General features: G+C 54.0%; 11 protein-coding genes and 1 non-coding gene across 12 annotated transcripts; 7 read left to right on the top strand and 5 right to left on the bottom strand.

Moving 5' to 3' along the window:
- Positions 1-356: 356 nt before the first annotated feature.
- On the top strand, positions 357-2,235 carry W97_04354 (uncharacterized protein; the record flags this gene model as incomplete). Its single annotated transcript, XM_007782244.1, has 2 exons — positions 357-1,909; positions 1,992-2,235. The coding sequence occupies 2 exons, from the start codon at positions 357-359 to the stop codon at positions 2,233-2,235; spliced, it is 1,797 nt and encodes a 598-aa protein (XP_007780434.1).
- A 556-nt stretch (positions 2,236-2,791) lies between these two features.
- Positions 2,792-4,058, bottom strand: W97_04353 (uncharacterized protein; the record flags this gene model as incomplete). Its single annotated transcript, XM_007782243.1, has 3 exons — positions 2,792-3,691; positions 3,751-3,911; positions 3,968-4,058. 3 exons carry the CDS (start codon positions 4,056-4,058, stop codon positions 2,792-2,794), a joined length of 1,152 nt encoding a protein of 383 aa, XP_007780433.1.
- A 928-nt stretch (positions 4,059-4,986) lies between these two features.
- On the bottom strand, positions 4,987-5,741 carry W97_04352 (uncharacterized protein; the record flags this gene model as incomplete). The annotated part of the gene is made up of 4 exons (XM_007782242.1): positions 4,987-5,078; positions 5,133-5,327; positions 5,385-5,504; positions 5,564-5,741. The coding sequence occupies 4 exons, from the start codon at positions 5,739-5,741 to the stop codon at positions 4,987-4,989; spliced, it is 585 nt and encodes a 194-aa protein (XP_007780432.1).
- Positions 5,742-6,205: 464 nt separating this feature from the next.
- On the top strand, positions 6,206-10,640 carry W97_04351 (uncharacterized protein; the record flags this gene model as incomplete). The annotated part of the gene is made up of 9 exons (XM_007782241.1): positions 6,206-6,221; positions 6,286-7,025; positions 7,084-7,355; positions 7,489-7,871; positions 7,919-8,007; positions 8,281-8,800; positions 8,851-9,473; positions 9,622-10,528; positions 10,603-10,640. 9 exons carry the CDS (start codon positions 6,206-6,208, stop codon positions 10,638-10,640), a joined length of 3,588 nt encoding a protein of 1,195 aa, XP_007780431.1.
- A 492-nt stretch (positions 10,641-11,132) lies between these two features.
- On the bottom strand, positions 11,133-13,012 carry W97_04350 (uncharacterized protein; the record flags this gene model as incomplete). The annotated part of the gene is made up of 5 exons (XM_007782240.1): positions 11,133-11,429; positions 11,523-12,226; positions 12,323-12,690; positions 12,751-12,812; positions 12,872-13,012. The coding sequence occupies 5 exons, from the start codon at positions 13,010-13,012 to the stop codon at positions 11,133-11,135; spliced, it is 1,572 nt and encodes a 523-aa protein (XP_007780430.1).
- A 1,765-nt stretch (positions 13,013-14,777) lies between these two features.
- Positions 14,778-14,883, top strand: W97_04349. The gene has a single exon. It is a non-coding gene; the product is annotated as a tRNA-Leu (tRNA).
- Positions 14,884-15,801: 918 nt separating this feature from the next.
- Positions 15,802-16,726, top strand: W97_04348 (5-carboxymethyl-2-hydroxymuconate isomerase; the record flags this gene model as incomplete). The annotated part of the gene is made up of 2 exons (XM_007782239.1): positions 15,802-16,057; positions 16,107-16,726. 2 exons carry the CDS (start codon positions 15,802-15,804, stop codon positions 16,724-16,726), a joined length of 876 nt encoding a protein of 291 aa, XP_007780429.1.
- A 320-nt stretch (positions 16,727-17,046) lies between these two features.
- W97_04347 (uncharacterized protein) lies at positions 17,047-17,426 on the top strand (the record flags this gene model as incomplete). The annotated part of the gene is made up of 2 exons (XM_007782238.1): positions 17,047-17,178; positions 17,226-17,426. 2 exons carry the CDS (start codon positions 17,047-17,049, stop codon positions 17,424-17,426), a joined length of 333 nt encoding a protein of 110 aa, XP_007780428.1.
- Positions 17,427-18,187: 761 nt separating this feature from the next.
- W97_04346 (gentisate 1,2-dioxygenase) lies at positions 18,188-19,063 on the top strand (the record flags this gene model as incomplete). The annotated part of the gene is made up of 1 exon (XM_007782237.1): positions 18,188-19,063. One exon carries the CDS (start codon positions 18,188-18,190, stop codon positions 19,061-19,063), a length of 876 nt encoding a protein of 291 aa, XP_007780427.1.
- A 726-nt stretch (positions 19,064-19,789) lies between these two features.
- W97_04345 (uncharacterized protein) lies at positions 19,790-21,387 on the bottom strand (the record flags this gene model as incomplete). Its single annotated transcript, XM_007782236.1, has 3 exons — positions 19,790-20,374; positions 20,447-21,038; positions 21,092-21,387. 3 exons carry the CDS (start codon positions 21,385-21,387, stop codon positions 19,790-19,792), a joined length of 1,473 nt encoding a protein of 490 aa, XP_007780426.1.
- Positions 21,388-22,124: 737 nt separating this feature from the next.
- W97_04344 (uncharacterized protein) lies at positions 22,125-23,537 on the top strand (the record flags this gene model as incomplete). Its single annotated transcript, XM_007782235.1, has 2 exons — positions 22,125-22,280; positions 22,332-23,537. The coding sequence occupies 2 exons, from the start codon at positions 22,125-22,127 to the stop codon at positions 23,535-23,537; spliced, it is 1,362 nt and encodes a 453-aa protein (XP_007780425.1).
- Positions 23,538-23,853: 316 nt separating this feature from the next.
- Positions 23,854-25,677, bottom strand: W97_04343 (uncharacterized protein; the record flags this gene model as incomplete). Its single annotated transcript, XM_007782234.1, has 1 exon — positions 23,854-25,677. The coding sequence occupies one exon, from the start codon at positions 25,675-25,677 to the stop codon at positions 23,854-23,856; it is 1,824 nt and encodes a 607-aa protein (XP_007780424.1).
- Between the last annotated feature and the right edge of the window lie 937 nt (positions 25,678-26,614).

Here is a 26,614-nt window from a genome sequence, read left to right as displayed (position 1 = left end):
TTCGTCAACAGCTTGTTCATCCACAGCGGCTTACCCGGCTCTCCTTTCGTCATCATCTTGACATTCTGCACCCCGTACAAGACTCCTCTTGCTGCCCGGACCTGATAGGAACGTGGGCACCGGTTATTGAGCGCCTTTAGCCAGGACAAAGACTCTTGTCTTGTTCGTGAAGCTATCGCGACGCTGCCGCCTGCTGGTAATTCAAGTTGGTTTCCGGCCAACGCACCCCAGAGCAGCAACGACCTTACACAATATCGGCCTTTCGAACTTGCCTTTTCGTTATAGGCCATTCACCGTATTCAGTCGTGCGGCATTTGAGTTGTTGAATGGTGTAGAGCTTCCGCATTCCCGTCGCCATGGACAGAGGAGTTGATGCTTATGGTGGAGGACGGCAAGTTGATGAGGGAGCTGGCTCGAGTTCCTCGCCGGAGCTTTCGACGCCCCCTCGCTCTCCTGACGCAACGCTAGAGAGCAATTCTCCATTTCCGAATTCCACAATCCGAGTTGGTGTTGCAGGACGCTCGTCAAGCGCAAACGCAGCCACGGCATCTTCAACTCCGGCTAAGAATAGCAACTCAACGTCTATCGCCAACATAGCCACGACTGCAGCCCCAGCCAAACGGCCACGCAAGAAGAAAGATCTTGATGCGACTGCCGACGAAAAAATAAAAGAAAAGAAGCCGCGCAAGCCACGCGAACCAAAAGATCCCAATGCACCTTCTAAACCCAGGAAGCGACAGAAGGTTGCAGATGCACCTCGCGATGATACAACCCTCGCGCAACCACAGCATTCTCGCCAGTCGAAAATCACTGACCTCGTCGGCTCGGCTCAAGCACCTGCGCAAACCTCGCCGTCAATGCCGCGACCGAGCAATCCCGAACTCACACACAACCCGTCCCTGGCGCATCTTGTAACCGCGCCAGCAACAACACCTCGCCCATCCTCGAGCGGACAGGTATACGATCCTATCCGCTCCGCCACGATTGAGTCTGGCGCAAAGCCCAGCTTGACCAATGTGCCGCAGCAGTCTTCACCCAGCAGGTTTGCAAACCGGGCAAGTGCATCACCATCCATCGCTAGCCTGATCGATCCCCCGCCTACCAGCACTTTGTCAACTGCGTCCGAGAAGACGCGCAGTGCAATGTTGCAAGCACCAATATCAGTCACATCAGCCCCCGCCTCGCCCGCCGTGGTCCCTATGAAGCCCTCGACTACAGTGTCAGGCAACGGCGCGCAACGACCCACGCCAACCCACTCCGCCAGCACCGAAATGGACATTGACGAAGCGCCCGCACCCCCCGTAACCAAGAAATCCCCCAGCACGAACACATCCTCAACAACAGCCACGCCCCCCGCCAAGCCCGCGCGCCAAAAGGAAGCCCCCCCACCCCTCCCCACAGGCAGCGGCCTGCTCTCGGGCACAGCCTTCGGCCCCATGACCGCCACAAACGGCACCACAGTAACCAAAGGCCCGACCATCTGGCTAACCTTCAACCTCAAACGCGACGAATGCACCACCATCAACTTCACCCAGGAAGTCGAGAAGAAATACGGCTTCGCAGCCCTACATCCACGGCTCGCGGCACAGCGCGAGCGACGCCGCCAGATCGCCGCCGCGGGCGCGGCGCTGGAGGGGGCGTCTGGCCAGGCGTCCACGGACGATATGTCGCTCGACCTGTCGGAGGCGGACAGCAATGTCGAGATGGGCGGGGTCGAGGACGAGGCCTCGGCCGGCGGTGACGCGCAGCCGAAGCGACGGCGGAGACGGAAGCTGGAAGACTACGACAAGGAAGATGACTTTATTGACGATACCGAGCAGGCGTGGGAGCAGAACGCCATGATGGCCAAGGACGGCTTCTTCGTGTACAGCGGACCGCTTGCTACGGAGGAGAAGCCTGCCGCGGAGAGGTATGTCACTATCACCCCCATATACCCAGCCTCCTATCTTCGCGCGCCCCCATCACAGCACAGCTAACACCACTATTCGCAGACCCGAAGGCACACGCGGCCGCGGCCGCGGCAGAGGACGCGGCGGCAGCACGCGCGGCGAGACATCCGGCCGGGGCAGCAGGGGCGGCGGGCGCGGTTCCAGAGGTGGCGCTACTGTGCGAAAGCCTCGTGTTACGAAAGCTGACCGTGCGTTGATGGAGCAGGAAAAGAGCGAGCGCGAAAAGATTGCCGCGACGCTGGCCGCTAAGCCGGTTGTGCAGCTGGCGGGGGGGACGGTTGTGTGATGGTGGGGGGCTTTTTGGGTGGGATAGTGTAGGGGATGGTGTTGTTCGACAGACGTCTTACTTGTATTCTTTGCTTCGATCACTGGGTGGGGATAGGGCTGTGGGGTATGCTTCCGCGAGGGTTTAAGGGCGGTGTCTGGGGTTATAGAGCTCTGTGTCCGCTTGTTGCTAGACTTCCTGCATCCGAGGGCGTGCTTCTTTCTCATCGTGTGCGATATGCGTTGCGATATAAACACCACCTCCCTCCGCGAACTCGGTCACAAACTTCTGTTTCCTGAGCCGCCGCGTAGGCACTCGGCCGTTATCCACATCGATTAGGCACAGATGAGAAACATATCTTTCGCTGTGATTCGATGCCTCGCTCAGACTAATGCAAGGCTGTGAACTCAGCGGGCGGGCTAGCCTAGCAGTATTCCGTTCAAGGTTGTCAAATTCCTTAATCAATTCTGCTGACAGGAGAGCGGGTCAGAGCCGCATGCTGCAGCAAGCGCATCTTTCAGCATCGATTACCATCTACTCTACAATTTGACAGTAAATCGCCAGTCTACACAGTTTCTCAACCCTTCATGACTCCCATTGCCCTCAAGATCTCCTCGACTCCAACTCCCGGCTTCCCAGGCACGAGCTCCGTCCAGACTTCTTCCTTGACCCTTTCCTCCTTGGGCAATATACTCCAGTTGGGACTCTGCTCGTTCTTTAGCCACTTGAAATCATCCACGCTCTCCCACAAGTTCTCCCTCCCCTTCTCCGCCTCCGTCACATACGCCTCCGGCAACTCCGCAAACCTAATCCCCTCACAGTCCTCGATAATCGGCCGACTCGCAGAATGCAGATAAACATCCACATTCCTGCACTCGTGCATCCGGAACTGGCGGCTCGCGACCACGACGACGCTGTTGCTGACATTCGTGATGTGCAAGGGCCCAGCAACATGTCCGCACACGAGCAGCGAATCCTTGACGTTCTTGACCGCCAGCCCCGCGAACGGCGCGCCGGATGCGGTGGGCACGGACATGTCGACGACGCAGCGGCGCAGGTTGCCCAGCGTGCCCGAGGTCGTGGCGTGGGCGGCCGAGGACGGCAGGATGATGTGCAGGTCATGATGATTGCTTATCGTGATACTGCTCGCCTGCGAGAAGGAGAAGCTCCTTGACGCGGCGCCCGCCTGCGCAGAGAGCGTGTTCGTGCTATCCATGAGGGCCTCGGCGTTCTCCTGCGACTTCTCCTCGGAGGGTGATATCGGATTGGCAGGCGTGGGCGCGAAGGAGGAGTCGGTGGTGGATGGGGGTGTGGAACGCCAGCCTGGGAGGCGGCCGCGGGATTGCGAGGCGAGCTCCGCGGCGTCGGTGAGCGAGATGGCGGAGTTGTTCTTGTGCGTTGTCTTGAAGGCGAATTTGGTACGCGGGGCGAAGCTGGAGCGGGTTGCTTGGAGCTTTTCGGTGAGGGCTTTGACGGCCTGCGCGGAGTGTCAGTTCTGTGTGTTCCGTGGATGTCTCACTGGGCGAGGAATGGTACTTCAGCATAGGTCCGCTGGTCGTATGCGGGCACGTAGCTTGACGCGTCCTTGACTTCTTGCGACAGTCGCGCGATGCCCGCTAGGCAATGGTCTACTGCATCTGCTCGTTCGCCGCCCGCAAGCGCAGTGTCCGCCAGCCCGTCCATCTGCTCTTGAAGTGCTGCATGTTCGTCAGCGACGGCGACTGAATGCATATGAAGCCTCAGCATCACGCACCGGTGACCTCATGTCGAAAGTAGCGAAAGAAGCGCTCGTTCTGGCTGAGCTGCGGCTGCTGTTGCTGCGCGGGTGTAGAAGTCGATGCCATGTCGGTGGTTTGGACGATGCGGGCTTGGGGGAGGTTATGATTCTGGAGAAAGTGAGCAGTGTGCGATTCGCACGGCTGAGGGATGCCTACCCACGGTCCCAGTCTCGCTAGCTGAGCTACGGTACTTGTCTCGAAGCTGCCAATCTGCTAGTGGCCACTTCGTCACCGGTCAGCAGGTCCTCGAGGTTGCTGTATGGAGGGGCGGCAGCAACGAGAGTGCGGGATGGGATCATTCTTTAAAAACGGTTTTTGGGCGCCCCGGGGCTTGGTCGATCTGCCGCTCGAAGAGCCTGAAACCGAGCGGTGATTTGGAGAGGACTCCGGGGGCAGTTCTGGCTGTTGTGATTTGCTTGTGTGAAGTCGCCGCACTCCCCACCCCCCTCGTCCCCTGGCCCGCGATGACGAGGTGGGGGACGAGGGACTGTAGGGCTGGATCTGTATGGATCGCCGGGGTAGCAAGGGCCGCATCCGCATCTGCCATCTCAGTGCGAATTGCTCAGTCCGAGGCTGCAATACAGCCGTCACAGTAGGGCAATTGGATGTTGCCGAGTATTGTTTACATCTGATAGAAGAGCGATCGTTATCTTAACGAGTGGCGGACTGACGATATACCAGGAAGAGGCATTCACGAACACAGCAACCTAGGGCAGTAGAATGGCTTGATTATGCAACATTGTTCCTGTTCGGTCTGATGATATGCTGTCTACAAAACCAGTATCCTCGATGAGGGATTCGTCCTGTCTGCAAGCACCGCATGCCCACCCCAAGCGTTGCTTGTTAGAGTTGAACGGCTACAGGAGATATATGGGTATTGCAAAAATCTGTAATTCATCATGTATGTACAAGGATGCGTTGAGGGAATCTAGGAAAAACACCTGGGCGGGCCCCTAGCGGCTTGGTACTATGAACTCGATGCCCTTCCTTGCGTTTAGTGGGCGGACGGAACCCCCGACACATCGATGCCTAGATTCTGCTTTATCCTCTCCCGTCTTCTCTCCTCATAACCCGGCGCATATACTCCTAAATAGGCTGTTAGCGCTTTATGTCCTCTATATGACGCAGATGAAGCCTCACCTCGGCCCTCTCCCAACTCAGCCACGGTCTGCTCAATTGGTCTCCTTCGGTTCTTCCTTAGGTACTCCTTCCTGCTCACTTCATCCACTGTCGGGTCCCTGGTGTATCCTGACAGCATGCCGCCGGTATAGTCAAATGCACCTAGTATAACCGCAAGTGCAGCCCCGTATCCGAGTGTTGATGGTAGTGTCCGGGCTAGAGGTCGAGTAAGCGACTACTCGCCGCGTTATTGCGACAGAACTAGGGCGCTACCTCTGAGGCCGAGCATTGAGCCGCCGAAGAAGCCTCCAATGGCTTTGTTCCAGCTGTCGTCCTTCTCCCGAAGGTTGGCCGCGGCGTCCTTTGCAAACTCGTACGCACCGCCCATCGCAGCTACCGTTGCATCAGCCATCGTGATCGGGTATACTCATGCTGCCTGCATGTCTACATACCGAACACGGCGATTGTGCCTCCCGTGCGCGTGAGGACGCCCATGGCGCCGACATTCTGCTTCGTGAGGGTGTTTTGTATGCCGGAAACGATGGTGCCGGCCGCGCCTGTGATCATCGTCGTCCTAACGGTGGCGGAAATGGCATCCTTGGGGTGGTAGGTGTGGTCTTCGGACGCCATGTTGGGTGATGGTGCGGCGGCAGCGACCTCGGATGGTGTGCGGTCGAGCTGGAGCTGGAGCTGGGAGCTTGGAGGTGGCCTGCACGATGAGGCTCTGGCCGCGGCGTTCTCCGCCAAGCTGTTCGACCAGACGGCCAGCAAATTTGGGGAGCTTCAGCAAGCTTCAGCATCAGTAAAAACAGCCGCAAATCCACCAGCCGCCTCCTTTGTCTGTGTCCGAGAGGCTGCGCGTAGCCGCCCTGTAGATAGCAACTCACATACTGTATGCATACATAATCGCCGCACCCCCTCGGCCACTGACAGGCGCGGCCATCTTTGACCAAGCGTGACTCTCGCATGCTCACATCTTGACATCGCTGCATATCCCAGTCCCCCACTTGTTCCTGCAAGATCGAGTCGATCCAAGAGACCCCCCTTTCATTACTACCTGAACAACACCCTTCTCGCCCAAAGGCGCGGTTGCTATGCGCTCGGCGCCCGGTTTGTCACCCTCCAGGACCTCTTCATAGCAACGGCGTGAGTTTACAGGCTAACGAACGACCAGGAAAGACTGCGCCACGGCTTCTCGAAGACCTCTACAGCTATGACCCCCCGTACGAGGCCCAATATGGACGCAACATCCTCACCGAACTCCCGCCTCACTTCGACGAGCGAAGCCGTCCTGCACCTATACCCAAGGGTAGCTGTCGCCATCTCTTCGTGACGAAGCCCACGTGGCCCAAGACGGCAGACGCAGCTAGAGCATCAGAGAGTGCCGCTGTACCGGAGCTCTTGCTGTTCTGTCCAAAATGCCGACATCACCTTGAGTTTTCCATCGACTACGCTGGAGATGGGTTTCAACGGACTATACCATGCCCGAGCAAGTCCTTCCCGTTACACCACTTTGTGTATGAACCTGTGGTAGGAGATGAACAGATGGACATGGATAGTGACCAGGAGGTTCGGACACGCTGGTTCGCTTTCGAGTGTACAGCGCCCCAGTGTCCGGCAGCTCTATCGATTTGTTTGAAATCACCAAGACTCAGGCCAGAACACATCGAACTCCTCACGGATCCCAACCTTCTCAGAATCAGGTTTGAAGCTGCCGTTCTGAAGGACCCAGATCGAGCAGACGCAAGGCCCGCAAGGCCGGCCGAGGTGCTGAACAACCTGAACCTATACCTGAGAGACGCACTGGACGTTACGAAACCGCACAGAAGGATACCGGGGAAGAACAGGAAATTTATGACCGCCTTCGGAGAGAACTGTACCGAGATCCTGGAGTACTTGAACTTCACTTATATCGTAGGCGCTCAGCATGCTCTCCGTTGGCGTTTTCTCTTGCTTACCGCTTTTCACGCAGCCACCTGCGAGTGCATATGATGAGGACTTCTGGAGTCCACCTGACCTAGCCGCAGAAACCGATCCGGAAAGGGCTGAGGCTATACGGAGTTTCTTAGAAGATGTCAGAGAAGAGCTGTTGGCTCTCATACATCAGAGACCCATCGAAGAAGTACGCACTCTCAGAAACTTCGCGTACGATTTCCAACCAGCGACGAAGTCGCTCGAGCAAGCCCTTGGATGCTCCGACTGTGGGTATCCTGCCTTTAGGACTGCTCGAAGACTTACACTTGCGTAGATGAGAGAGCTGCTTCTTCGCGAAGGAACGTCGATCTGACTCAACCAGAGCATCCGTAAGTCAGTTTGACTAGGTTGACGTGTGAGCTAGCACCCGCTGACGCACTTCTCTCGATAGTTACTATGCTAGTCTCGGAGCGCTCAGTGACTTTTCCGACAATCTTCTCGCCTTCGCGTATGACAGACAAGTTCAATGCGACCCTATCAATGCTCCCTACTACTTTGAATGCCTGGAGGACCTCAGCAGGGGAAGGAACAGCGAGACACTGAACATGAAGGTAGCAATGCTGTCTTCGGAGGGTAGGATTAGTCGGAAGGACGTCTCGAACGCGTATGCGTATTTCAACATCGAAATGAGCCACGTGCCGCACATCAGCGACGATCACATTATCGGGCAATTCCAGTCCCGTCTTTTGGATATAGCCGCTTCACAAGTGCCGGAAATGCGGCGGCAGTTGAGAATCGTCGGGGAAGCGCGTGGGAGCCCCAAAATCCTTAACGCCGCGGATAACGGTAAGAGGCGTCGCAGCGCTGTATGGCACGTGCTTATTGGCGAACAGCCCTCGAAACATACGATCAGGCCCTCTCGTGGCTGGGAGCCACAGCAGATTTGACGGATGATTTTATCCTTACTTGCTATACCGCCAAGGTAAGTCAACCTTATATTCGACCGCACCTTCCCAGTGTTACTGGTGTAGGCACAACCATTAGCTGCAAACGGAAGGCGCCCCGGTTTAGCATCTTGTCAGTTTCCATCCTGTTGCGCTTGTAGTTATTCCATTTCTCTTGAAGGTCTTCCGAACAACACCTTATCTATAGCACAAGCATCTTCGGCGCCTCAGCCCAACGCCCTTGGTTTCAACAACTTTTCATGTTTCCTTGGCGGCAGCTCCCTCCTCTCAATGCTTCTAACACCAAACAGATAAGTGACTCGCCTGGCGATGAAGCACTCGGTCGCAAAGCTGTCGAAATCATTGCGGAAACACGCAACAGTGTGGGTCTTCGGAACTGGTTACGAACTGCAGACCTGGTGGAACCGGAGCTCGACGTCGGCGAGGCCTACAGTATATTACAGATCGACGACAGAAGCACTGCTCTCAGCGGCGACAGTCTTGACGCCATTCTTGCGGTTCGACTCGACGAAGCACCTGGCCGAGCCGACGAATTTCAACGAGCAGCTGCCGTCATCCGGCAAACCGTAAACAACATGCCCATGGACTCGACATCGTTCCCTCGAGGGAACCAGCCTGCCGGCCTGCAGAATATCGGGAATACTTGCTACCTCAACAGCATTCTGCAGTTACTTTTCGCTATCAAGCCTCTGCGCGAGCTCGTCCTGGAGATTGACAACTACAAGATGGACATGAGTGATGAGAAGGAGCTGGCAAGGAAGAGAGTCGGTCGAGCCGCCCAGAAGGAGCACGTACACCGGGCCCAGGATTGTGAGTTGCTGCGAGCATCGCAACCTTGTAGGGCGATACTGACTACTCAGTCGTTGATGAGCTTGCCGCACTCTTCAGGGAAATGATGAACACCCCCAACCAGTGGGTGGTACCCAAGGAAGCAGTGCCAGCCAAGGCGGTCTCTGGCCTGGAAGTGGAAGAAGACCAGCCAGTGGCAAGCGCACCAGATGAAACTATGCCGGACGCCCTGCCAGCCACCGTCAACCCAAGCGACATCGTCTTGCAGACCGATACTATCATGCAGTCGACAGAGCAGGACGAGAGTGCGGTGGCGGATCCTGCGTCAGATATGGAGGTCAAACTTGGTGACGATGTGAGCCAAACTACTCTGGTCGACAAAGACGAAAACGAGGAGTCCAAGGACAAAGTTTCTGGTGGCGATGTAGACCAAGCGAACAGCGTCAGCCCACGGAAGGACTCGTTCGCGTTTGACGAAGCACCGGTTCCACTTAGCAAGCAGGAATCCGACTGGGCTGCACCAGATCGTCCGGCTCCGCAGCCTCCACAGCCCGAGCCAGAGAAGTCAAAGTTTAAGCCGCTGCAACGAGATGCAAAGGAGGTGATGGACAACATGCTTTACCTGCTAGAGCTGGCGATTAAGCCGAACGGCCATGACTCAGACGGCGAGCAGCTCGATCTGATCAAAGAGCAAGTACCCACTGCAGTTCGAAGACACAACTCTGACCATGCGCAGGCTCCTATACTTCACCATCCTCACAACTCCTTATCGGGCAACGGGCGACGAAACCAACACAGTAGGACGCGACCGTGCCTCTGCCCTAAGCATCTACATGCAAAAGGGACCCCGAGGCGTCGACCAGGCCCTGGACGAACGCCTCGGCATATCAGCCGACCAGACGACCGGCAAGCTTCGGTACGACTGGCTCGAACACCTCCCACCGATCCTCGCTCTAGACATCATGCGAGCAGACTTCGACACCGCGAAAGGAAAAGCATACAAAGTCATGCACCACCTGGCGCTGGAAGACACGATCTACATGGACCGCTTCCTCGCGCCGTCGAAGTCACCGCGTGACTCGGCCTTGGCGCGGGCCCGCGAACGCGCCTTCGCTGCCTCAGAAGAGCTGGAGCACGCACGGGAGCGCTACGCCACTCTAACCGAGCTGAAAGACGGACTCCAGCTCCACGATGCCGTCGAAGCCGTCGCGGACTACCTCGGCACCGCCAAGGAACAAGGCGTGCCGCTCGACGACGCGGAAAGCCTGGCCGGCCAACTGACGCAAAAGGCCGCAGCTCTGCACGAGGAGATGCAGACGCTCGAGGCCCAGATCCCCTCCCTGAAAACCGCGATCTACGAGCCGTTCAAAGACATGAAACAGCACCCCTACCGCCTCTTCGCGCTCTTCCTCCACTCAGGCCTGACCACAGGCAGCGGCCACTACTTCTGCTACATCCGCGACTTCGAAGCCAACGTCTGGCGGAAGTACAACGACGAGAACGTGAGTGTTGTCAGCGAGGCAGCGGTCTACGGCGAGAGCGGCGGTGTCCTGCCGACTTATGCCGTCTATGTCCGTGACCAGGACAAGGCGCAGCTCGTGGATCCGTTCCCGGAGGAGTCGAAGCGAGCCGCAGCCGCCGAGCGTGTGCCCGAGTTTTCGGGAGTACAGGGTGGGGATACGCCGATGCCGGATGCGGTTGAGGAGAAGGCGATACTGACCCAGGGCGTGGATCCGGTGTTTGGAAGAGGTGAGTTGTTGAGATGGTGAGACGCTGGGAATCGCGTCGTGGCTTGTCAGCAGCTGGCTGACTCTGACGCGCAGACAATCAGTCTTATCCTACCCCGCCTTACGAGTCTTGAGTTTGATGCGGATGGCCTAGTGGTGTGTCGCGTTGGCTAATGCAGTTGTTAGACTTTCTCGCAAAAGACGGAGACCTGACTGAGCAGGCTTGGTGGTCTTTCCTTTGAGCGGCATTGCGCGGCGTATGCCTTTTGGTCTCATTGCATGGTATGCCCCGTGGGCCCAACTCGCTCTGGTCCTCCGCCGGTTCGGCTTGTATCAGGGGTGCTTCATGCGAGGTAGATGGACGGGTAGCGTGTAGATAGTGCTTACTTAATCACTGGCTGAGCTCTGTAGTTGACAATCCTCATGAAGGCCTGCAATTGCGACGCGAGCGGGTCATTTGACATCAAGGGCAGTACATATATGATTCTACCTGTAAACGCTGTATGGACCCCTTGTCCGCCCTGCAGCGATCGAGTCTAGAGCCGTTCCATCAGGCCGTCACGACGCAGCTGATAGCGCTAACCAAACAAATCCGCCTTCGCACTCTAATCAAGCGTTCCTTGTCCTCACGAGCTTCGTTTCCCAAACGGCTCAAAAGGAAACGCCGCCGCCACCGCCGCCATAACGATATACAGCGCCGCGCAGATGTAAATCGGTACGGGCGTATTCGTGTCCGCAACCGTAGCAATGACGGCGCTCAGGATCCCCATGATGCGATTCAGCCCGATGGAGATGCCGTTGCCGGTGCCGCGGTGGGCCGAGGGCAGCACCTCGGGCGTGTAGGCGTAGAGCGTGCCGTAGTAGATGTTGAGGCAGAAACTGATTGCGCAGTTGAAGCCGAGGTTTTGCGCGTTGTTGCGGACCTGTGGGTGAGGTAAGAATTTGTGGTGCCTAATTGGGGGAGGGGAAGGGCGAAAGGGCGAGGAGAGAAGGGGGAGGGAAAGGGCGATCAGTACCTGTGTGTAGGCGAAGAAGAAAACCATGGTGACCAGCGCGCCAATCACCATCGTGTATTTCCTACCCAGCCGGGTGGCGCACATGTAGCCGGCGAGAACTGGCCCGAAGATGCTGCAGAGGTTGGCAATGCTGTAGTTTCTCCATGTAACGGACGGGCTGAGCTCGCCAAATGAAGCTCCGCGCGACGCAAGGTAGGATGGTAGGAAAACATTGTATAGAGGATAGGCCAGACCAATGCAGAGCCAGGAAAACCAGATCAGGCTGGTAGAGATGGCGATGCGCCTGGTCGCAAAGAGGCCCTGGAGATGGACATAGACTTCGCCGAATGAGAAACGAGTCTTTGCGTGTGAGACTGAGCCGCGTCTTGGAGAACCCATGTTCGTCTGACCACATGCCTGGAGCGCCTCAAAGGTTAGTGAGCAAGGTCGGTTGTACTTCTTGGCGATACCCTGCAGCACCTCGGCGACTTGGGCATCCTTTCCTTCACCGACGAGGAATTTCGGCGTCTCCTTGAGGCGAATGATTGTGAGACGGAGTATAGACATGACAAAGACGAGTGCGCCGCACGTGTACCAGACATAGCGCCAACCCTTGTTGTTTCCGTACGTGCAGGGTTCGGCATTTGGGAAAAGGCTGGGATCCTGGCAGCTGTACTTGGGTAGGAAAGCCCATGCAACAAGGCCTGCAACGAGTTGACCGAGCCCTATACATGGTCAGCTTCGTAGTTCACTTGCCAAAAGCCCGGGTTTCTATAGGGACGGTCTCGGGATGAAGAAAAGACGATATTGGAGAGACTCACCCCACCACCCAGCCATCAGTGTCAGGAGCCATTGCTTTTTGCTAGGTAGGTATTCCAAGAAGACCGCAGTATCCAGCACCAGGTTCCCGCCTGCTCCAAAAGCACTGAGGCAGACGAAAAGACCGAGTACGATCCAGTTGGGTGAAGCGCCGGCGACGATGGCAAAGATGGAGCATATCATCAGCGAGCAATTGAATGCCCATTTGCGGCCAATGATGTCTGCTGATAGGCCCCAGAAAAGTGCGCCGACCAACATACCAACATATACGGCAATGGTCAGGCCGCGGATGAAAGAGGGCCTGAACTCGAGCACTGCTTGGCCGGCGGTAATTCCTTGGAGGAGAAGGATCAAAGAGTCTACTGCGTATCTGTCCTTGGGTGTGAGATACAGTGCTCCTGTGATTGCAGACTGGAGGAGTAGTGTTTACCCAAAGCCATTCAGCACAAATAGCTTCCAGTGATATCGCGTAAAGCCAATCTCGTCGATGGCCTTGACATTCCGACTATTGGTGAGCCTCTCCTCCGTTAATCTGAGAAGGCAGCACGCACATTGTTGACCATGTGCATCTTGGCATTTAGCACAGGGTCTGTATGCTCCAACGACAGCAGATCTCCCTTTCCCAGCGAGTCCGTGTCGAAGGATGCCCGCTCGACATCGGTCTTGTCATGAATGTTCTTATCCTCGGCCATAGCGAACAGCACTGCTCGTTCAGACTCCCAGTCGCTGTTGTCGTTATCGGGGCAGTTCTGGGAGTCGGAGCTTTCTTCGCTTAATCGTGGAGGTACTCGTCTGGGGACCCCGACAGTCACGTATCCAGAGGGAGGTCTTGATTGAATCGCGCGAAGTTCGAAGCAAGCGCGGGGAGGCATGGCGTGCTTAACTACATCTCAGGGCTGGCCCAATGGCTCACGAGGTCCGTCATCCTCGCTACACTACAGGCTTGGAGTTTACAAACCCACATGCAGGTGTCGGGGTCGACCGTTGGACCAAGGGCAAGCTAAAATGAACGTTGCCGCTCCTCACACGTGCGATAAGCTCGAGGAACGGCAACAGGCATTTGAACCCGCCGTTGGACGGAAGCCGTTCATCTTGGAGAGATCTGCAACCCTGCAGGCAGTCACCCTGGTGCGCTAGGGACCGTTATCATCCAGCGCGCCCTGAATCATTGGAGTGGACTTGATGTGTGACGAAGATGCGTTCGAGGAATGCATGTGCCTGTAGGATCATGCTGAGTGGGGTACAATAGATGGAGGTCGAACGGTCGGCTGGCTCCGTATCTGCTTACCGCGATTACAACGGTGTTCTCGCAGGCCCAGATTCATTATTCAGTTTTTCGCACGTCATTGTGCAGTGTTTAGTAGATACGCAGCCACACAGCATTTTCGCCCGTTCTACCCATGCGTCGGACTGCCCCTTGTGCTGGACATGACCTTTCCTATGAACAAAGCGCAAGTTCTGAACACGATGCGAGCCACCTTCCGCCAAACTGCGGTGTTCGACGGAGGAGCCGATGTTTCCTTTTATCGAAAGCATTTCTGCGCAATAGTTGGGTGACCTTGATCTGACCTTAGGCTCTAAGTTTGTCTTGGGTCGATGTGAATCTTCCAAACCGTAGCACGACACTCCATGATAGAGCCACGCATATAAGGCTGAAAACACCTCCAGCGCCACGAGGAGCGAGGCTTTTGAGTATGTAGCAAGTCTTGTTGCTATCTTGAACAACTCATGTATACGACAAGATACCGAGTAGTTTGAGAAGGTCGTTGAGCGACATACCAAAGAAACAATGGGAGCAACCCTTGCTTTATAAGAATTGATCCCGTGCGCTGCCTACCGTGAGTCGTCCCAGGCTGTTACGGATATGGCAGGCTCCCCACAGTCTCAGGAGGCGCACGCTCCGATGAGAAGACTGGTCTACAACTTGCGGAGGTCAGAAGCTTCATACGACAGAAAGGTAAGACGAGTGCCTTGTGTTCCACCATCCTCTCCGTATCAGGAGATACTGCTTGTAATTTAGTTTTGCTTGCGTGCCGGCTTCAATGTATGGAACAACAAGCTCGCAAGATAGTTGGGAAGCAATTCTCGCTGTCTATACCTCCGCAGCCTTCTTCGTGACTGTAGAATTGTTCAAAGCAACCATCGATGATGTCTCCGCAAATTACCGGCAGGCACCCGAGGAGGGACGCAGTTCTCTCGATCAAGATGGCTAGTGAACAGCCTGAGATACTTCACCACGCTCGTTCGCCGGCGGTTCTGGATGCGTAGAAGAGTATTTTGTCGTGTTGCGCATTGATAAGCTGTATCAATGATGTTCGAACTGTTCTCTTCGTGAATGCGGTCGCTTTTGAAGTTGGTGTTGCGAAGTGGCTCGGCCCGGAGATTAACCGAGTCCGATCATCTCAAAGTCAATGAATTCTTGAATTTTGTAAACCCGAGATTGAAAATTCCAACCACGGTGAGATGGCCGAGTTGGTTATGGCGCCAGGTTAAGGTCACACCTTAATACAATACTGAATTCCTGGTGGAGCAATCCGCGTGGGTTCAAGTCCCACTCTCATCATCTTTTTTGTGCGTTCATGAGCTCACAAGACAAATCTTTTTTTGCAATGCCTCGAACATGCAGCCTTTGACGAAACCTATTCGGGATGTGCTTCGTTCCGTGATACTTTTGAAATCGGAACCGCAAAAGCCCAACAAGTAGGTTAAGAGGCACGTGAATGACAGAAATCGCCGGACTCATAAACCACCGGACCATGCGAGTGACAAAAATCGCTGGACTCCAAAACAGATAGGTCTTCAGCTGAGGAAAGGTCACGAATAGAAGCAACTCCTCATAGTATACTATCTCATGATGAGTGTTCAAGCTACAACTAGAGGTGGAACGGCTAGGGCAAAGGTCTTTAGAAACGTGGTGAGTTTAATAGATTTTAGGGATTTAGAAGTGAATTGGAAGTCTGGCGATTGGCGAGTCTAGGCGATTTCTATCACTCGCGTGCGGACTTACAACTCACTCCTAAATCACCGAAATCTATTAGATTCACCACGTTTCTAAATATCTTTACTCTAGCCATCTTACCTCCAGGTATAGCTTGCACGTGTTTATGTGGCAGCATATCGTGAATGATTACGCCTATTCATGACCTTCCTAAGCTAACTAAAGACCCATCTCTTCTTCGGAGTCCGGCAATTTCTGTCACTCAGGTGAGAGGGAACTCCGGAGACTCCCGCGGGCCAGAGCATCGAGATAAGGATCACCCTTTGCTTCCGGATTGCTTCCGAGCATCAACAGTTTCTGCGCCCGTATGATCCTAGCGCTTAGGACCTCATCCGTGCAATGTAGGATAGAGAAACTGCTGCAGTGTATAAATACTACGGAGACCATCACAATCGATATCAAAGCAGAACACTCTCACCTCTTTCCCAGTTCGCCAACCAGCCCCACTCCCAAACGCGCGTTCCAAGCACTCATAGATCCATCATGTCTTGGTCCCGTTTAATCAGATTCGAGGACGAAGATGGCAAAATCTGCTTCGGAGAGCCTGATATCCAGACAAGTGAAGAGTTATCCGCACCGGAGGACGGTCTTCTATACGCCTACGAACTCTCCGGTTCTTCTCCGTTCGATCTCTCGCCCGAAAGGGGAGCGCGCAAGAAAGTCAAATCGCTCCACGGAATCCTCAAACCAAGCGATGTACCAATCATCAAATGCGTCGGCCTCAATTACATGAAACACAGTCAGTGATTCCCCCTTAATGTTCCTGAACCCAAGCTAATTTTACATAGTTAAGGAAGGCGGGCGGAATCCACCACCTTACCCTTCGATCTTCATCAAACCATCTGCCTGCGTGGCCAGTTACAACGAAGATATTCCCATCCCGAAACTAGCTCAGGACGATCAGTGTGACTACGAGGGCGAACTATCCATTGTCATTGGCAAAACAGGAAAGAACATCTCCAAGGAAGACGCACTCGACTACATTGCGGGATATGTCTCTTCGAACGACGTTTCGGCAAGAAAATGGCAGCGGGATCCTGCATTTGCCGGCGGTGTTCCTCAGTGGTGCTTTAGCAAGGGCTTTGACAAGTATGCGCCTCTGGGGCCAATGCTTGTATCACCAAAGGTTGTTGGTGCAGCGGACGACCTGGATTTGCAGACGTTTGTGAACGGCGAAATAAGGCAATCGTCCAACACCAGCGATCTGCTTTTTGGCGTTCGAGAGATCATCAGCTTTGTTAGTCAGGGAACGACGTTGGAGAAAGGCACAGTCATTATGACTGGTACGCCGGCTGGAGTGGCTATGGGGATGAAGCCGGAGCCGAAGTATCTGAAAGATGGGGACGTTGTGGTGGTCAAGATCGAGCACCTCGGGAGCACGTGGAACCGCATGACTTTCGAAAAGTAGATAGATGTTGGTTACGAGTTTTTCTGCGCTAGATATCTATTCCAGAAGTTCGCCCACCGCCTTGATGTCTCGATGATCTCGTAATACGAGCGTGGAAAGACTGTCCCCTAGCATCTGAGTACACTTGAAGTTCCTTTGACCCTTCTTGCCGGACCGTGAGTGAGATTAGTGCTGTGGTTATGTTCCAGATTGCTTCCGCCGCCTCGGAGCAAATTGGAAGAAGAGGCATAAAAGCAATTGTCTATCTCTTAAAGACTCTCCCAAGTTTTTTCCAGCCAGCGCATTCCCCTAGACTTGTGCAAAAGAAACTTACGGCACCAATGGCTTCAGAAACTTTCCATGGATCATGCCTCTGCACATCGATTACTTTTGATCTTACCGGGCTGCCGGAGAAGGTGTTTGCTTGCTACTGCAAGGACTGCTCGAAGAATGCAGGAGGCGCATATCAGATTGTACGAGTCCTGCACAAACTATGAAGCTCGCAACTAATCCTGTTCAGTGCGCAAAGTATGACCGGTCCCAGGTCACCATCCGGGACCCGGATAACAAGCAAGCGACATGGATTATCACGAAGACTCTAAGCGGACACGACAAGCACAAAATCTTCTGTTCACAGTGCGGATGTACCATGTGGACCATCCCTATGAATCACGGCGGCGAGAAGATGATTGTAAGAACCTCGCTGGTTGACGAAGGGTGAGTGCTCAGGAGTCAGCTGCAAGAAAGTTCTACTCATGGAAAGCGAACAGAGCCACACATTTCAAACCTCAAGCCGAGTTTTTTGCCTCATTGCGTCCAAGCTTCTTGAATCCTATTCCTGGGGCAAGATCGTTCGATAGCATGCCTGGGCATTGACAGCGCCGCTCCCAGATCCGGTAACTCTGCATGAACGGCAAGAGTTCGGGAGAGTTGGCGGTTGGGGAGGATGTGGCCGGCTGGGGCGAACTCGGAACCGGAACCGGAAGCAAATTGTTACTTATTACCTTCCGGAACAAAGTCTCCGGCAAATGTCCCGCATGCTGGATCCCTCCTTTCTTCACCCCGCAATTTAGGTCTATACAGTGCTAGCAATGAGTTGGTACAGAACTACTCCCTCCGGGAGCCGAGCCTGGCGGCGACTCAGAACATCTTCCGAGTCGTCCTATATATACATTGCTTTTAACTTCAGGCCTTCCAGTTATCAGACCCGCCTGTGCTTGTTTGAATTTCTCCACTTTATGTAAAAGACAACGCGCTTGCTACTTGATCATTGACCTCTCCGAGCAAGATATTCATTACGTTCAATTATGTCCACGATGACGGAGACCGCTACGACGTCTGACTCAAACAATAACAATGCGGTAGAGTCTTTCTACTCAAGCCTTCCACAACAGAATGTTGCCGCTTTGTGGACACAGCTAGGTCCGTTTTCAGTAATCCCCTAAACTCCATGCCGAGGCTCACAAACCTGCTACAGACAAAATGGTCCCACCCCACCCAAATCCTTCCGCTTCCATTGCCTCTTGGAAGTACGACGAGGTCAAACCTCTCCTCCTCTCAGCCGGCGACATCATCGGCGCCGAAGAAGCTGAACGCCGGGTGCTGATGTTGGTCAACCCATCCTTGACTGCCCCTTATACAACCGATTCCATCTACGCCGGGCTCCAGCTTATCCTCCCTGAAGAAACCGCGCCCGCGCACCGGCATGTGGCCTTTGCCCTGCGCTTCATCATCGAAGGCACCGATGGCTTTACGGCCGTTGAGGGTGAGAAGATCACCATGGAGAAAGGCGATGTGATTTTGACGCCCAGCTGGCACTGGCACGACCACGGGAACGAGAACAAGGAAGGGAAGCCCATGATCTGGCTTGATGGGCTCGACCTCCCGCTTTACCGGTACTTGCCCGTCAACTTTGCGGAGCCGTATGCGGAAAAGAGATATCCGAGCACACCAGTCAAAGAGAGCAAATTGCGGTTTCCTTGGGCCAATGTCCAGAGGCAACTAGACTCTGTTGAGGGAGACTATGCTATCTACCACTATCGCCACGAGGATGGCAGCCACTTGTCCAAGACGCTGAGTGCTCAAGCGGAGAGAATTGCCGCGGGAACAGTGACGAAGAAGAAGAGGGAGACGACGTCATTTGTATATCATGTGTATGAAGGCAAAGGGTATTCGACTATCTTGCTACCAGATGGAAAGACGGAGCAGGTGGTGAACTGGAACCCGCGGGACACGTTCACCGTACCGGCCTGGGCTCAAGTCTCCCATACTTGTTCTCACGAAGCGGGTCAGGCGTACTTGTTTGCTATCAACGATCGGCCAATGGTTGAGGCGTTGGGATTGAGTCGGGAACAGTGATGGTTGTGTAGCTATCCGCGCTCGGTTCGTAATCATGACTGTTTGCGTAGAAGGGCTCTATAGGTACTTCCGAATGAGATATGTTACTTGCCGAAGCCTTCAAAAATACCTAGACGCTTGAAACTTCAAAAAAAAGTAGAGACGTGCTACGAGTCTGAGAGTCTCCAAGCCTCACCAGGTGCTTCCGCTCTGCAATGCTCCACTAAAGCACCAAGAATATCGGGGCTTTTCGCAAGTTATCGAGCTCCGCGGATAAGTGACGGCCACCGATCCCTGCGTACAGAGCCGCGTTTCCGTACTCCAGGTAGGTTAAAAGAATCCCTCAATTGTTGTGACTGAGACGCTACTCTGACATACAGTATTTTCTTTAATTTGACTGTTCTGGCTTTCATCCAAGGGTCGCTTACTCTCATCGGATTTGAAAATCCGAGCCTTGCTTATGCTAGTTCTGGTCTTCGCGGTTTATCCGCCGCCCCTCAGCCGTAGCCATTGCAGTCTGTTGAACAGCAGCATGTTGGAGTACGAGACATGAAGCTTCTTATAGATCACGACCGTATTAGATGGTGAAGCAAAGCGAAGATTGAGCAGATTGACAATGAGTCTTGTATTAAGTCTATTTCCGTCTACAGATCACGTGCATATACACACAGTGAACCTTTTGGTAAAGAGTCAAGCTCTTGATAGCCGAATCTTCTTCAGCAAGACCTACTCCAACAAAAATCCATCTCAAGGTGTATACCTGAAGGCTGGATGCGAGTGACCCAATTGATTCACTTCTTCCTCACTTGCGTTTTCCAACCTCCAGTCCCTCCTCCCGTTTGCCCTTTGGCGATTCTCCCACCTCAGGTAGAAGGTTAGAATCGTGACTAGGGCGAATAGCATACAGCCGAACCCCAAATTGACCAGATGTCCCTGCAGATATCTGGGTGCATCTTTCGGGAGATAAGTCCAGGTCGAGACAATAGCGCCCACGCTTCCCAAGCCCACGCAATACGCCGAGACTATGGCACGGACAGCCGGGCCAGCGGCGTTGTCCACACTCCAAGCCAACAGAATCGGGCTGCTGGTGAATGCCCCCAGCGTAGCCAGACAGATGGCGAAGTATTTGACGCCCACGGTTTGCACCGCGGAGAGGAGAACGAACCCAACAACAATGCATGGCGCAATCACAAGGAGAACCGGCCCTCGGGTGCGAAGCCGATCAGATATATAGGCGGCGACGATACAGACGATTGTACCGATGGCGTAAGGTGGGACCGTGAGGAGCTGAGAGCGAATTGATGAGTAACCCATTCCCCTGAGTAGAGTCGGCTAATACACCGCCAGAGTTAGTCAATGAGGAACATAGAGACTGATTCGGGAGCGATTTGGATTGACACTTACCATGAAGAGAGCAACAGAGTTCATGGCAAGAAGTGAGCAACAAATCCCGAGCGCGATGAGTTGAGTATTCAGGTTTATAAGCGCCCGTTTGAAAACACGGAGGGTCATATGCTCATAGCCCTTCGTCATTGCTTCAGCTGCAATACGATCGGCACCGATGATCCTCTCTTCTGTGGTCAAGAAGCTGGCCGAAGAAGGGTCGTTCGGCATCAGCGCGAGGACCAGAGCACCAACGGCCATTGTTATTATGCCCTCGAAGAGGAAGATGTATCTCCAACTGTCCAGGTGACTGCTGCTCGGTATTTTGGATAGCCCGGTGGCTAGGAGACCACCAAAGGATCCGCTAAGTGACGCGAATGATGCCATGACTCCAACGCGGAAGGTGATTTCGTAACGTCGGTAGAATTTGCTGAAGGTAAAGATAATACCAGGCAGGATGCCAGCTTCGAAGACCCCCAGTAAGACTCTGGTTACAATGAGAGCCTGGAAACTCTGCGTAAAGGCAATGCACATGGTAATCAGACCAAACCCGAAGGTTAGAAAGCTGAGCCAATAACGGGGTCCGAATTTCTTGCACAGTATGTTCGCCGGGCTATCATCTGACTGTCAGTTGTATGTTGATAGGTCTGTGAGGAGAGGCCTTACATTTCAAAGAGCACATAGGTCACGAAGAATGCGGTTAACGCAATATTGAAACGGTACCCAACAAGTTTAAGATCTTCCTGCATTCCAAGAATTCTGGCGTTGCCCATATTGGTCCGGTCGATAAAGGCCATAAGATAGATAAGAATTGCTAAAGGTAGGACCCGCTTATCGAACTTCTTTCGAAGGCTGGCTTCGGCCTCGAGGTTGGTGGACGGAATGCCATGGTCTTCAGAGAACTTCACTCTGATATCCTCGATCCGGGAATGGGAGGAGTCGTTCTTCTCCATGTCTTGCATATTGGTGAAGGTCATGATGATCTGAAGGTCGGTGGAGAGGCTGCAAGCGGCGAGAACGAAGGGATGCTATATTCGTGTTTAACCCCATGGGGTTGTTCTCCCTTATGTCTTCAGATTCGCTCGCTCCGGGCTTCCCCAAATACTCCCGGAAGAAAGTCCCCGAATGCAATTAGGGTTGAGTGCTGTAGGAGGCTGGGGCAGCGAAGCATCCATGCGATGGTGTGGAGTATGGTTACGTGTGATAGATGTCTTTGGAACATCCGGCACGATCTTGAGTACAGTATCCTGTCGGAGTATCCATTTCAGACTTGGGCTGGCCCCGTCCCCCGCTTGGTGGATTGATTTGAAATGCCACGGCATAGCTGGGAGGACACCAGCATGCAAAGACTTGTATGGTTGCAATATACTGTGGAGATACGAGTAACCCCTGTCCGGAGACACTTGACGGGGAGGCTTTCCAGGCGCGGAACAAATGCTTCCGCCGGAGACAAGCGATCATTGTCTCCAGCCCCGGAATGACCCCGCGTTTGCGAATCGCGGAGGACAGCGGTCTCCCAAACACCCTTTACCACAGCCGAGCAGGGCATTCTCGTCATTGATATCATACAATATATAAACATGTAGCCACTATGAAGTCTGTGTCCGAAAACCGCATACCATAGCTGAAAGCACATCTTTCTGGAAGCTAGAACTTGCCCAACTCCCTTTAGAACTCCTCCGTTGACTACCCCGTAACAATGCCACAGAGAATTACCAACGGCTCTTCACATCAGAACCCGGCTTTTGAGGTCATAATATGCGGCGCCGGACTGGGTGGCCTTGGTGCAGCAATAGCACTCGCCCGTAAAGGTCATAAAGTAACTGTTCTAGAAGCCGCCTCTAAGCTGTCCGAAGTAGGTTGTCCCCCTGCCACAGAACGTCTGTAGTATTGACTCGAAATTCAGGTCGGCGCTGGTATCCAGATTCCCCCAAACAGCTCTAGAGTTCTCGATCGTTACGGACTTACGCCCAAGTTTCTTGAAAAAGTCGTCTGGCCGCAGAAATTCTCGTTCCGCCGCTACAGCACAGGCGAACTCCTCGGTGCCACTCCCTTGCACCCTCACCTGACCGAGCGCTATGGCTTCCCCTATTGGCTCATCCACCGTGCGGACTACCAACGGCTTCTTTACGATGCCGCTCTTGCTGCCGGCGCTACCGTTCACTTGCGTAGGGCCATCTCGACCGTCGATGATTCAGGTCCTTGTCCATCTGTTACCCTCAAAGACGGCAGCCGCCTCGAGGCCGATCTCATCATCGGCGCTGACGGCATCCGCTCCAGAGTTCGCTCTTCTATCCTGCCGGCTCCGGCTAACCTCATCGTGGCGAACGCTTCGGCAAACAATTCTTATCGTGCCACCGTTCCGGTCGAAGTCATGTCTGCCGATCCCGTAATCTCCCACCTCATGACGGACATCAACGCGAACTGCTGGATTGGACACCAACGTCACGTAATGGCGTACCCAATCAGGAACGGCGCGATGTACAATCTCGTGCTGAGCCATCCAGCAGGCGATAATGCGCAGGCGGGGATGTGGAACGAGCCGGGGAACCTGGACGAAATGAATGAATGCTACAAGGAATTTGATCCCGTAATCAGACGAGTACTATCGAAAGTCGAGAGCTGTCTGAATTGGAAGGTGGCGGATCTGCCGTCCTTGCCCACATGGTTGAGCCAGTGTGGCAGAGTGGCCCTCCTTGGTGATGCAGCGCACGCAATGACGCCTTTCCTAGCACAAGGGGCCGCTCAAGCGATCGAAGACGGAGCTTGTTTGGCGGAGTGCCTAGAGCGTGCTAAAGGAGTAGAAGATATCCCGAAGACAATGCAAGCATATGAGGCAATCAGGAAGCCTCGCGCAGAAAGAATCCAGCAGGGCTCAAGAGATACGAGTGCCGTGTGGCACCTACCCGATGGTCCCAAGCAAGTGGCGAGGGATAAGGCTTTCAAGCTGATGGGAAAAGAAGCGGAACTGGACTCAGGCGCGGACGATCTTGCAAAAGTGAACCCAAATTCCTTGTCGTCGAAAGAATTTCAGCCCTGGTTGTACGGGCACGACGTGTTCGAGCACACCCGAAGTGCGTTAGACGGGTTGCTGGGAAGTAGCGACAGCTGAGGAGATCTCTTCTTTCCACTTGTATTACCATGGCCGGTGGCGTTTTTGCGTTTGAATTAGAGTCTAACAAGCGATGTGTACTTCCAGGTTCTTTGGGCGGCTTCTTCCCGCGGAATGAAATTTTGCACATCACATTAGGTGCCATAATCTCTCTTTGTCGCCTCGGCAATAGGCGCACATCCCATGCGACGGCTTATAACCACAATTAGCTTTACATGGAAATTCGCGTCGAAAGCATACTATCTTGCACCAGGGACCTATCTTACGGTACAAAAATGCCTCGAAACATGGGATTTGAGCACACCAGAGCCATTGGCTAGGTATCGTAGAGATGAGAAGGCACGCTGTTAAGCCATGACATATCGCTGATATCGAAACTGAAGTCCACATCGTCGAACATGTCTGCTACGGGATGATGATGCGATCCCAGGCCAAGGAGTGGGACCGCATTGAGATCGACCTCCGGGGCAGATGATTGAGTAAACCCCATGGCTACAACATTGTGATCTGGTGCTGAAGTGTTGATGTCCTCCAAGGGAATCGTCCCCAAAGAATGTGACTCCATTGCTGCGTCCGCACGTGCAGTTGTCTGGGATGCCCTCTGTCGTTCGACCTTTTCGGACAAGATCGTCAGTGCAGTAGCACATCTTTGGGCGTTCTGGCTGAAGATTTTGAAATGTTCCAAGAGGCCAATTGCTGTCTGCAGATGGCTGACAAGTTCCGCATCGGCTATGTCAGCAGCGATTTCCGGACGAAGTCGAGCGGCGACCAGAACAGTCGCCGCCGTGTAGACGTAAAAGATGCAATACCACCAAGCAGGGAGACGATTGTAGTATACCAACGTGGACGACATGTTTGACCGTACGAGGTTGACCACCTCCAGCGCGGCCTTGATACACATGATCGAGCACTGGAGCGCAAGTCGCCGAGGCATAGAGTCCTCTCGTGCCATGGGATCGTCCTGGTTATGCGTGCAAAACAGCGACAAGGTAGGCCTGAAGAGTAGCATCCGGATGTGCAGATATCGCAATCGCAATATATTTGCTTGTCGGATGTGTATTTCGTGCTTGTTGCTGTCAGGTTCGTATCGTAGATGTATCGGTAGGTCCTGGTTCCACCGCAGTAGCTTCCTCTCCAGCTCAAAGATCGAGTTGCCTTTCCCCACACTAATCGTGCCGAAGTAGAATTCATAGGCGTCTTCTGACGGTCCTGATGAAGCGGGAGTATACAGGTCGAGTAATATCTCGTTCAAGATTTCGTAAAGCTGAAGAGTCTGGATGAAGAAATTCAAGTCCGAAAGAGGCCCGCTCCCAGCTGAGATCCGCCCAAGTGGGTCAGGTTGTTCGGGAAGCTCATTGGGAGTTACAGGTCTGGGTACAGTGGCAGCCGCTTGTGAAGTAATCATCGCCGGTCTACCGAATGTCATCGAGAGAGCCCTGTCCATGAGGACACAGCCATGCCAGACAAGGCGGAGGAGCTCTCTATGCTGACCCGTCTCCGCTTGAGAACTTGTGGTAGGTAGATGCAGGCCAAGGCTTTGGGCTACTCGGATTGCAAGGCCGACCTGAATCCAGCACTGTTGAGGATCGTTGGTGCTTTGAAGGTATTGACCAAGTACGAGGAAACACTGGACAGTAAGGAGTGACGGATGACGGAGCAAATCAAAACTGAGCAGGTCCCTCGCTCGGCCGAAGAAGATGTCTGCAGATGCTGATCGCTTTTCGGCATTTACAGAGTCCACTATCGTGCAAGACAAAGCGAATATAAGGTTCAGTAAGCACAAGAACGTAGGCTCACCACAACTCTGACGTTCTTCGCTCCACACATTATGATACGCGGAACTCATAGAAGCTTCGTCAAGGAAGGGATACAACGGATGAACAACCCGCCAATACGTCGCAAGTAGTTCGTCCGCCTCCTCTCGCGGGGGCAGAACATAATCTATTGGCCGATTTATCGATCTCCGTTGAGACAGGAGCATCGGCACTTGGACTTGAGTCGTAACCGAATTCAATGAGCGCGTTGCCTGTGGATATTCGACCTGCCTATCGACAGCCTTTTTCAGTTGATTCATGAAACTTGCAGCACTCGAGACGCCGAAGAACTCTTGATTTTGAGGTTCGTCTCCTAGGATCTCCATCATAGCACTGGCGCTAGGTTCTGGGACGATTCGATCTCTCGACGTCAGCGAGTCTCCAGTCGGCTGAGGAGTTGCTGCAGAAGAAGCACGTCTGACGGAGCTCTGGGAGTGCGCGGTTGCAGCGGATTGACTCTGTCTCTCGCTCTCCAACCGTTCGATCCGGGCTTCCAGATACGAAATGTCTCTTTGGGAGATTGCCGACCCTCTTGTCCTCCTCACGCCCCAGGTGCACTTCGCTGATAGCCCACCTCTGAGGGCGCAAGGCTCACATACTGTCATCCAACGCAATGGTTAAGCCAGCGTCCACGTGATATGTAGCGCTTCTTCCCATTGAAGGAAGCGCAGAGGGGATGGTAAATTGATGATTTACCAGGCTGTGTGCCGTCGCATTTGACCTTCTTGATACGGCACTCGTCGCACGCTTTGGCAACCTTATGTCGCTTCGGCGGCCTTTCCTCCATATCGCCCGTCGTCTCGAAGACTGATTTTGAGTAGGGGAAACGTCTGGCAGGAAGGAAGGCCTAGTGGACTCGAGCAGACGGAGAACGGGGGGGTATGGGCGGCGTGAATATGCTTTTACGGAGCCGCGTGCTGGGATTTACTGGATACATGAATGTGTACCAAAAAGGCAATCGAAACGCGGGGAACTATATGTAAGGTATCTCACGGCAGAGTACCAGGTTGTAGATTATTCCGAGGTGTAGTGGCTGTAGCTGGATCACGTGGTCGAAACATGACAGCCGAGAATACGAATCTAATATCCAAGGCCTGAAATGGAACGAGGACGCCTCTCTGGAGGCTTACAGCGGCGCATAGCCGTCCTTCGGCGGGCCGAAACAATTTCGATATACTGATCTGCCCACCTCAGCCTCCACGAGCCGTTCCATGCCATCCTCGAAGGCAGCAGCTGCTGAGCAAACGTCGCGTCTTCACTTCC

Source organism: Coniosporium apollinis, assembly GCF_000281105.1.
Source record: "Coniosporium apollinis CBS 100218 chromosome Unknown supercont1.19, whole genome shotgun sequence".
Lineage (NCBI taxonomy): Eukaryota > Fungi > Ascomycota > Dothideomycetes > Coniosporium > Coniosporium apollinis.
Note: the sequence above shows the minus strand (reverse complement) of the source record. Positions and strands in the feature narration are given on the sequence as shown.